Source organism: Bos javanicus, chromosome 14, assembly GCF_032452875.1.
Source record: "Bos javanicus breed banteng chromosome 14, ARS-OSU_banteng_1.0, whole genome shotgun sequence".
Classification (NCBI taxonomy): domain Eukaryota; kingdom Metazoa; phylum Chordata; class Mammalia; order Artiodactyla; family Bovidae; genus Bos; species Bos javanicus.
In genome coordinates, this window is record NC_083881.1 from 16268856 (window position 1) to 16280013 (window position 11158).

The following is an 11158-nucleotide window of genomic DNA, read 5'->3' on the forward strand; positions in this document are numbered from 1 at the left end:
ACTATTGAACTGAAGAGATTAATGACAGAAAAGATTAGAGGATTCAGTTACTATACTTCTAAGTCGTAGGTTTTTGACAGCCAAGGTAAATGTCCACATACATACTTTTATTTAAGGCCATCTTCATAAGACAGATGAAACACATCTAACTGGTACATAACTGGAACTATTGGTGGTTCTATTTAAGAAAAACTATTTAAGAAAAAAGGGACATAACGTGAGAAAACTAAAATGCTGAAATGTATGTGCTTACATTATTTTCATCCACTTTAACATTATAGGTAGTTAGAAGTTAAAGCTTATCACAGAGAAACTGCTCTCCCATCTCTGATGCAGCCCCAAAGTCAAGCTCAGGACTGAAGATATTTAGGGGATTCAAAATACCAGGCTTTCTATAAAACTTTTAAAGGATCTCCTCTAGCTCTACTGCTAAATCCTCAAGGAACACAAAACCCACATACACACACTCACTCACTCACATAGCAGACAATCTGCTAAAATCTTAGCAACTCTCAAACTTGAGGATTTGCTCTTCTGTTTCAAAATAAGCCCCTTAATTTAACGTAACTTACAACCATCTTTAAAATTCTGTTCCTGGTTAACTCCAGGATAAAAAGTGTAAATCAAACCACTTACACAAAATACAAGGGCCCTGTTATTTGTAAGCTAATTAGAGAACAGAGCTATTAAACATCTAAGTCTTTGCCATAGTCATTAAGTGATGACTGGTTCTGATCAATACATGTGTGCACGCACAAATGACTAAAAGCTACATTAAAAGCTGATTCTATTCTTCACTACCCTGGTACCTAAAATATTAACTGCTATGTTCACAAAGATTCTTTGCCTTCTCTTCCACTCCTACCCCAAATTTCCCATCATTCACATTTTAAAACACTGTTGCCTCTACAGGAGGCAAATAAAGAAAGGTCGTTTTCCTCTGAGACAGTGCTGACCCTGCAGAAACTCCAACCAGGTCTGACGAATGAAGCTGGGCCGCGTATAAAAGGAACTGTAACAGATGGAGTGCCACAGAAACTGGCTGCAAAACATCCACTGTGCATCAGATTAGCATAAAGCATTTTTTCCTAAAGCTTTTGCTCCACAAATCCTGTCCCAATATGCACCCCCCTCATAGAAGTACATAGTATTTTTTTTTAATTGACCCTCCCTGGATCACACAGAATCACATCATAAAATCTCCCTTCAAATAAAACAACTATGAACTGTTTTGAACAATGAATACTGGTAAACCTATAGTTTTACCAGTAATCCTCAAATCCTCAAAAATCCACCCCCCCCGCCCCGCAAATCCTCAAACAATGGTGTGATCCACAACTTTTTAATATATTCTTGGAAGTCTAGTATAGCTCACACCAAGTAAAAAAACCTTTCATCTGATTTACATCAAAAAAAATGTAATACATTTTTAAAAATTAAAAAAAAAAAATCTGAATCACCTTCCCCCAACTTTCAGAAATGAATATCTTCCAAATTAAACACCTCAAAACTTACTGGAAACTCTTATCAAAGTACTTAGTATCTGTTAACACCAAAAAAAAAACCAAACCCAAATTCTTTTCACACAAAGACTATTCCCCACTTTTAAACTGACTTTAGCTCCAGGAAAAAAATCTCAAACTGATGCTATCATTCCTTCACTCCAGAAATATTTACTGGAAGACAACTACAGCCCTATAGACAAGAAATACAGTGCTGGGGGTCATCTACTCTAGATTTAGGTCGGGGAAACTGTCCTGGAGGAGTTAACATCTGGATTCAAGAAGCAACAAGTAATCTTTGGCGACAAGTGGTAAAAGGGCTGGGTTTGCATTTTAAAAACCTCACCCCAGTATAGGATGAGGAATGGATAGGAGGGTCTTTTTCTGAAGGCAAGAGACCAGAGAGAAAGCTGATGTAGTAAAACAAGGTAGAGCCTAACATAGGAAAACAGAGCAAGGCTAAGTCCAAGAAGTAACTTGTACAGAGGGGTTTTCCAACACCTTCGACAAGTGGAAGCTTTATCCTAAGCTAAAATATCAATTCTTTTAATTGATGTTACCAAAAGAAGTTTTAATTTAATGTCATGTTTGTACCAGATTGTAACACTGTTTGGAGATTATTTTTAATAGTTGTGACTAAGGTTTAGAAAAGCTTTGCCAACACTAATTAGGATCGATTATTTCTGTCGGACATAATGGAATCATCCATCTCTTGTCTATTAAGCTACATTTATTTTTGTGAAAGGAAGAGTAAACATGGAAACAAAGGCTTACTGGTTGTTCCAGTTGTCTTGCCATATGCCACAAAACTCTAAAAACACAAAGTGTCCATCAAGGCCCTCATTCAAGCTTAACAAGAGAAGGTTTAGAGCTTTCTGGTGCTTTCCTCCAGGTTTAGAGCTTTCTTCTTGCTGTTCAAGATTAATGTCACAAGGGCAGCCACTGCCACCCAAGAATTCGGAGTTCCTTAAATTTATCTTTCCACTTTCTTGTGTTTTTGGTATCTTGAAGTGAAAGCATTTTCTCTGCCACATGATACACTGCCAGAACCTTAAATTATTCATTTCCTGGAACTAAGACCCCAAGCTGAGAGCTGCGGCAAAGTAACAATCTGTATACCATCACCACCACCATCCCAAACCCTCCAAATATGCCAGTGTTCAGAACCAGTGGAAAACAGAATTTCACTCCCAACCAAGTAAAATGGTGGGAGCTTGAAGGTCAACCACTGACCAGAAAAAAACAGTACTTTCTATACAGCACTCACAGCTCCCTTCGTAAGCTTCACCACCACTCGCCATATCATGTATTTACTCATTCGTTTACTGTCTTTCTTTTCTAAAATGTAAGCTCCATGAAGACAGGACTTTCCTTGTGTTGACTGCTGCAAATTACTCGCACCTCAAACAAGGCATAGTACATAGCAGGTCTTCAACAGATATCTGCAAAACTGAGTCAAAATGACTCTCAAGCATTTGAGAACTACTTCTGAGGGAAAAAAGGCCAAACCTCCTTGTCACTCTCTGGTTGCACCATCTCTAATAAACCCACCTCGTCGGGAGGCTAAAGTCCAGCAAAAGAAAGTAGGAAAGCTCTTCAAAATCCGGCCCTGACAGCTCCCACCCCCAATCACTAACCAAGCCCCACCTCCAGATTGTGAAAGCACGCTTTCACTCATCTAAGCTTTTTTAAAATGACCTCTCTCGTTGGAAAATCTTTAATCCCCCTCTTTTCTAGCTATCTCTTATTTGTCTTTTAAAACCCGTTTTAAATGCCTCTCCTACACATCCTCCTGATACTCCATTGAGTTTCTGAGTCCCTCCTCTGTGCGCGCCCCTACACTATGATGCTGGTTCGTGTGAGCAGCTATCAGCCTGTAACGCAGTCATTTGTTTCTCGTCCCTTTGCCACCATCCCCAAGTTCTGAAGATCAGGAGCTGTGTTTCAAATTTGTTTCGAAGGTGTCTAGCCCAGTGCCTGGTGAAACGAAGACCGCGTGCGAAGGCGCCAGGCGAGTCCAGTGGACACCATTCCATCCCATTTCGCAACAGCCCCATCCTGCCCTTGTGGCCCCAGGGCCACCCCCTCCCCAGCCGCGGGTTTGGGATCGGTTAAATCCAGACCCTTAGCGGGGGCAAGGCCGGGAGGGAGCTCAGAGGCGCGCGAGCAGTTGGCGGCGGGGCGGGACCGTGTCCCCAGCTTCCGTACCTGCCTCACGTTGGCCGGCAGCTTGCTCCACGGGTAGTTGTGCCGGATGTGGAACTCCACGTCTATGTTCATGATGCCGGGAGCCTGGGCGGGCGGCAGCGGCCGGGACCGCCGCTGGAACGACGCCTCCCGCCTGCCCGCCCTCGGCCAGTCCGGGGAGCCCGCGGGAGGCCCCGCGCCTCACACTGCGGACGGCCCGGGCTGCCCCATGGCCTGGGCTCCCGACAGCTCGGCGCGGCCCGGGCCACGGGGCACGGAAGCAGTGGAAAGGGGCGGCCGGACACCTCGGCGGCTCCAAGTTTCTTCCTAGTTTCAGGCTGGCCGGAAATGGCTTAGGGTGTGCGTCACTTCCGCTCGGAGCGGGGCCGAGGGGCGGGGCCGGGGCTGGCCTGCTGCTCAGCCCCCTGCACGCGAGTGGACCAGGCAGGTGGAGCCGGTGGTACCCGGATAGTGACTCCCGGTCCGCGCGCCCCGTATCCCTCTTAGTCTCTGGATGAATCATTTGGGTTTGTAGTGCCAGTGATGGATGACCCACTTTCCCCAAATGTGAGCCCGGGTGGCCCTGGAGCAGGTGGCTACAGGCACTCGGGTGGGATACCTAGAAGGAACGACTTGGGATGGGGGCCATAGCCGACTTTAAAAAGTACAAGAGCGGTGAGGTCCAGGGGATCCCCCAATAGCCAACCCTGAACCGAGGCCAGGGGAAAGGGGTCCAAGCTCATGAAGGAATGTGTAAGTCAGCTGTCCCCACAGTGGAGTGGTAGAGCAAAGGGCTAGTGATCCTTCATCTCCAACTGGTAGTTGTTGCATCTTGTGCAAGAGAAACAACTGGGCTCTCCTTCAAAGCGGAGAAGGCAATGGCACCCCACTCCAGTACTCTTGCCTGGAAAATCCCATGGACGGAGGAGCCTGGTAGGCTATAGTCCATGGGGTCGCTAAGAGTCGGACACTACTGAACGACTTCACTTTCACTTTTCACTTTCATGCATTGGAGAAGGCAATGGCAACCCACTCCAGTGTTCTTGCCTGGAGAATCCCAGGGACAGGGGAGCCTGGTGGGCTGCCGTCTGTGGGGTCGCACAGAGTCGGACACGACTGCCGCGACTTAGCAGCAGCAGCTCCTTCAAAGGTCCAAATGCTCGTTTTGTTTTGTGGACTGCCCTGCAGCTTGCAGGATCTTAGTTCCCCCACCAGGGACTGAACCTGTGTCCTCAGCAGTGAATGGCAGAGTCCTAACCACTGGACCACCAAGCAGTTCCCACAAAGGTCCAGATCCTTACATTGTAGGACTTCAGGGAATGTTAAACAGCTGGTGCTGATGTGGGAGAGGCTGGGAGGGAATCTAAGATAAACATTCTTGCATACAGCTGCTCTGCTCCTTACACATGTCTCCATAGTCGCTTTAAAAGGCAGAAATTCAGCCTATCTTAATTTCAATTCTGTTGGGAAGATCTTTGTGAACACTTTTGTCCAGAATTTGTTACGCTGGCTTAGCAAATTCATGACCTTTGTTACTGGCAAGTAGCCATAGACCAGTTCAGTATTTTTGTGACTACATTTCAGTTTTAAACAATGGTTTTAAATAATATTCTATTACACACATGCCAGATATATAACTTGGAAAATTTTATGATGCCTAGGGCACAGCTCAGCAGCTGGCCAGTCCAACACATAGCAGGGACCTCATTATGTCTGATGAGTAGAAACAAATGGGCTTCTCAGGTAGTGTAGTGGTAAAGAATCAGCCTGCCAGTGGAGGAGATGCAGGAGACACAGGTTCCATCCTTGAGTCAGGAAGATCCCCTGGAGAAGGAAGTGGCAACCCACCGCAGTATTCTTGCCTAGAGAACACTATGGACAGAGGAGACTGGCAGGCTGCAGTCCATAGGGTCACAAAGAGTCGAGAGTCAGACATGACTGAAGCAACTGAGCATGCAGGCATGCACTGGGTCTTCTTAATTGCAGCACGTAGGATCTTTTTTTAGTTGCAGCATGTGAACTCTTGGTTGCTAGTGGCATATGGGATCTAGTTCCCCAACCAGAGATCAAACCCAGGCCCCCTGCGTTGGGAACTCAGACTCAGCCAGTGGACCATCAGGGAAGTCCCCATGGAGCCTTGGTAAACTGTAATGTCCATCCTTTTAGGTCCTTGACTCAGGCCTCCGGTCATTTCTGCTTCAGTAGGACTTGCTATTCAAGTTTCAGAGGTCAGAAACTGCAGAGTATTGGAAGCCCCATCCCAGAAGCTACCATTCAAATTAACCTTATGGGTAAACAATATGTTTAAAATTACAAGTGCAATGAGATTCAGTCTTCTCTGACTTTACCAATGTGGACTAAGGAATATTACTCAGGTGTCTTGAGCAGCTGCCCTTCAGAAAGACTACAGAACTACTTCATTCCCACAACTTCAACAAAAATAAGGAGCAGAAACGACCTGGAAGTAGGGAGTTATCTGGTGGTCTAATTTCATGGTCTCCAGAATGTTACTCCCTGTGGCCAGTAGATTAATGACTCCCCAAATGTCCATGTCTCAATCCCTGGAACCTGAGAATATGTTAACCTCACGAGGCAGAAGGGACTTTGCTGATGTGATTAAGTGAAGGATCTTGAGATGGGAGATTATCCCAGATTATCCGAGCAGGCTCAATGTAATCCCAGGGTCCTTAGGAGAGAGAGGTGGGAAAGCCAGAGTCAGAGATGAAGATGTGACAACTGAAGGAGAGGATGGAGTGACACAGAGCCACAGGGCAAGGAACACGGACACCTTCTTGGATCTGGAAAAGAAAAACAGATTCTCCGCCAAAGCTTCCAAAAAGATCCTAGCCCTGCCAACTCATTTTGGACTTCTAATCTCCAGAACTCTAAAGATAATGCTTTTGTGTTGTTTTATGCCACTACATTTGCAATAATTTGTTACCACATCCATAGGAAATTAATATCCTCCCACACCAATCAAGTACTCCAACACTCAAACAGCTGATGCATCAAATTTTATAATTAAATCGTTTTAGTTGAAGTATAAATACCCTTTGGAGAAGGCAATGGCACCCCACTCCAGTACTCTTGCCTGGAAAATCCCATGGATGGTGGAGCCTGGTGGGCTGCAGTCCATGGGGTCGAGAAGAGTCGGACACGACTGAGCGACTTCACTTTGACTTTTCACTTTCATGCATTGGAGAAGGAAATGGCAACCCACTCCAGTGTTCTTGCCTGGAGAATCCCAGGGATGGGGGAGCCTGGTGGGCTGCCGTCTATGGGGTCCCACAGAGTTGGACACGACTGAAGTGACTTAGCAGCAGCATAAATACCCTTGGAACTTCCCAGGTGGCACGGTGGTAAAGAATCTGCCTGCCAATGCAGGAGATGCAAGAGACTATGGGTTCAACCCCTGGGTTGGGAAGAGCCCCTGGAGGAGGCAATGGCAACCCACTCCAGTATTCTTGTCTGAAGAATCCCATGGACGAAGGAGCCTGGTGGGCTACAGTTCATAGGGTGCAAAGAGTCGGACATGACTGAGTACACAGGCGCACATAAATACTCTTAGTGGGAATAAAACCTCTTTAGCCTTATCATTTTTTATTATAGACAAGCTATCACGTCTTTTTAAAAATATATATATATATTTACTTATCTATTTACTTATTTATTGTCAGCTTCAAGTCTTCATTGCCACGTGTCAGCTTTGTTCTAGTTGTGATGTGCAGGCTCAGTGACTTAGTTGCCCCATAGCCTGTGGGAGCTTTGTTCCCTGACCAGAGATCGAACCCACGTCCCCTGCACTGGAGAGTGGATTCATAACCACTGAACCACCAAGGAAGTCCCTATCATGTATTTTTCTGACAGGCAGTCCAGTACTCTTGCCTGGAAAATCCCATGGATGGAGGAGCCTGGTAGGTTGCAGTCCATGGGGTCTCGAAGAGTTGGACATGACTGAGCGACTTCACTTTCCCTTTTCACTTTAACGCATCAGAGAAGGAAATGGCAAACCACTCCAGTGTTCTTGCCTGGAGAATCCCAGGACGGGGGAGCCTGGTGGGCTGTGGTCTATGGGGTCGCACAGAGTCGGACACGACTGAAGCGACTTAGCAGCAGCAGCAGCAGTCTGGAAGAGAAACACCCCGAGGATTCAATGAGGCCAGGGAACCACCAGTAGAAGAGGACAAGGTAGCTAAAGAAAGGAAAGAGGAAGTCGCTGTGAACATTTTCTGCTTCACAGTTCTTTCTGAGCCTGGCCTTGGCCATGGTTTTGCCTTCTGAATGTGCTTTGTTCTGTTCCATGAACCAAGGCCTCACCCCTGGCCTAGCTTGTTCCCACCCCACAGGTTTTGCCCTTGCTGTCCGCTTGACCTTGAATGCCTTTCCCCAGACCTCTGTGCAGCAGGTTCCCTTCATTCCACCCACTGTCACATAGAGTGACCTTCGCCAACTTCTCTGTCCAACCTAGCCACTTCTCCCCCTTCTCTCTCCAAAGTATTATCTTGGTTTATTCCTTTGTTGCAAAGAATTGCTATTTTGACATTATTTTGTGTGATTTCTTGTTTAGTGTCTGTCTCCCCAGCAAGAATATAATCTCTGTGAAAGAAAGAAGCTTGTATGTCTTGTTCGTCAGTCTATCCCCAATATGTAGATTCATGCCTCACACATAGGAAGCGCTCAATAAATGCCACTGAATACACTGAATGAGTGAATAAGTTATGTGACATCTGAGTTCTCCCATATCACCTTTTTGGTTAAGTCTTCCCCCAACCACGCTGTTTAAGATTGTAACACTGCTGATGAACCCATTTGCGGGGCAGGAATAGAGATGCAGATGTAGAGAACTGACTTGTGGACACAGTGAGGGAAGGAGGGAGTGGGACAAACTGAGAGAGCAGGACTGATGATCATGTGCAAAATAGACAGCTAGTAGGAGGCTGCTGCATAGCACAGAGAGCTATGCTTGGTGCTCTGTGATAAGCTGGTGGAGGAGGGATGGGGATGGAGGTGGGAGGGAGACTCAAGAGGAAGGGGATCTATGTATACTTACGGCTCGTTCACATTGTACAGCAGAAGCCAACACAACATTGTAAAGCATTTAATTATCTTCCAATCAAAAATAAATTAAAAAAATAAACAAGCAGAGGCTGAAAAGACCTAGGCCCTATGAGTGGTCACTCAACCAAAGTAAATAAATTAAATAGATAACAAACAATCTCCAGCCCTCCTCAGCCACCTTTTACATTATTTTTCTCCATAACATTTATTATCATTTAATATATTTAATAATTTTCTTAGTTTTAAAAATTGTCTCCTCAATTAGAACTTGAAGCACCCCAGAGGTGGGAGCTTCTATCTGCTTTGTTTTCAGCCGTGTCCTCAGGCTTAGAACAGCACTTAGTATTGAATAAATGAATAAATATGGCCTAGGGAGTAGAAATCCCATTTAAAAAAAAAACGGATTTGGGGATTCTCTTGAAAATATGGTAAATCCCAGAGCATTAGACCCGCATTCCCACAGCAGTCAGTGAAGCTGAGAACAGGCTTCCCGGCTGAGACAGAACGTAGGATTTCTCCATCACCCCTGCCTCCGATAGGAAGCTGTCAGTTGCGACAACCATCTCACTTGTACGTTATCTCGGGGTAGAGAAGTACTTCTTTAACCTTGTCTCTGTGGCAAGTGGTGAGTGAAGGAAATGAATGCTAGACTTGAAAACCCAGCTGTCCATCCTCATCTGCACTATAGACTTCAGAAATACCAAGACATTTAGAATTCCCTAAACGTGCCATGCCGCTTACTCCCTTTGGGTCTTTGCATGCAGAATGTCCCTGTCTAGAATGCTTTTCCTCCTTCTCTGCCTGAAAACCTTCTCATCCTGACACTGTGAATGGAACACTGAAGAATCAGGGGGTGAGGATGGAGAGGTAGGAAGAAGCACCATCATATGGGACCACTGTTCTCTGCATTCTCTTCTATAAGTGATGGAAAACAAGAGCTGTCTGTTTTAGAGAGAAGCACGGAGATCCTTTACTGTATACCCTGTGAAAGATTAATATTATATGTTTATATATAAAAAAGAGAATGTTATATTTCTGCCATCTGCAGTCTGTGTTTAGAATATTTGTGGTCTGAAGTGGCCATGAATACTGTTCCAGCATCAAGCCACGTCATCTCGACTCCAGGGCTGAACAATTGTAATCATTAAGGTGCCCACTAGGGGCTGATCTCACACAACATTTCTACACCTACAACCTCCAATTTCTATACTTCCGCATTTCTGACGGTTGACTTTTATGCAAACCATTCTCTCAGGCCTTAAAGTTCCTAATTTCTTTCTCTAATTTGTCTCCAGTATCTGATAGCACCAAATACTTCCTTGGACACTGATGGACTTCGGATTGCTGAGCAGTGGTCCAGTTGAGGTTTGTACAGTCTCAAGGTCACCACTAAGCCTCAGGTTTTGTGTTCCTTGGTACCTCGGGTAGACATGGTAACGTCAGTCAGCTACAAGGTACAGTTTATCCTTCATTGAAAATACTTTGACAATATCCATGATGGGGAATAAAATCACATGTCAAGTGAATAGAATTCGTGAATTTCTCAGTAGGCATTCAACTTTTTTTTTTTTTTAAGAGTTTGGTCTGTGTGTACACTCCTGTCTAACTCTTTGTGATCTCATGGATTACAGCCCGCCAGGCTCCTCTGTCCATGAGATTTCCCAGGCAAGAGTACTGGAGTGGGTTGCCATTTTGTACTCCAGGGGATCATCCCAACTCAGGGACCGAACATGTATTTCTTGCGTCTCCTGCATTGGCAGGTGGATTCTTTACCACTGTGCCCCCTGGGAAGCCCCAAACAGGTTGGACTAGCTGCAAAAATAATTCTAGAGGTAAAAGGGACAAGATTATAAAAGCTGATAGAAACGAGGAAGTATCTAGAGAGTTTCTCTCATTTTTCCCCCTTTATCAAATTAAGTAAGTGTATAAGATACAGAATAAACATTTTAATGTCATTTTTTAATGGAGGGAGAGGGTAGTTTTATGAGCATGAAAAATCACCTGAGAACTCTTTTACATTTACCAACATCCAGACCTCACACCAGAGCAATTGTATCAGAATTCCTCAGCTGGAGCCCAGGATATGCATGTTTTTTAAAAATATTCCCTGGTGACTCAAAGCACAATGTTGACAACCACTTCTCAGGCCTCTTTGGGCCTCAGGCCCAAAGCACATGTTAGAATAAATTTGTTGAATGAAGAGGCTAAAAAAGATGACTTCTAATGTCCATTCTAACTCTATAGTTCAGTAATCCCATGCCCAATCATAATAAAAATATTTTCATACACAAAATAATCCCCCCATAATAGACTTTTCCATACAAGAAATAAGCAGGCATCATTCAACATACCCACTCCAGTATTCTTGCCTGGAAAATCTCATGGACAGAGAAGCCTGGTTGGCTACAGTC

The 11158-nt window shown here is 45.0% G+C and overlaps 1 protein-coding gene across 4 annotated transcripts in view; it reads right to left on the minus strand.

The window, feature by feature from the left end:
• The window catches only part of FAM91A1 (family with sequence similarity 91 member A1), a 41749-nt gene extending 37715 nt beyond the window's left edge, over nucleotides 1–4034 (minus strand). For 2 of the 4 annotated variants that reach the window (XR_009740797.1, XM_061438667.1), the window contains exon 1: nucleotides 3711–4032. Coding sequence is in view for 3 of the 4 variants with exons in the window: in XM_061438667.1 (XP_061294651.1) it covers nucleotides 3711–3782 (72 nt within the window). In the remaining variant the exon portion in view is untranslated. Of the gene's footprint in view, nucleotides 1–3710 lie in introns of all 4 variants that reach the window. The other 2 variants (XM_061438665.1, XM_061438666.1) reach the window with 2 other exon arrangements.
• Between the last annotated feature and the right edge of the window lie 7124 nt (nucleotides 4035–11158).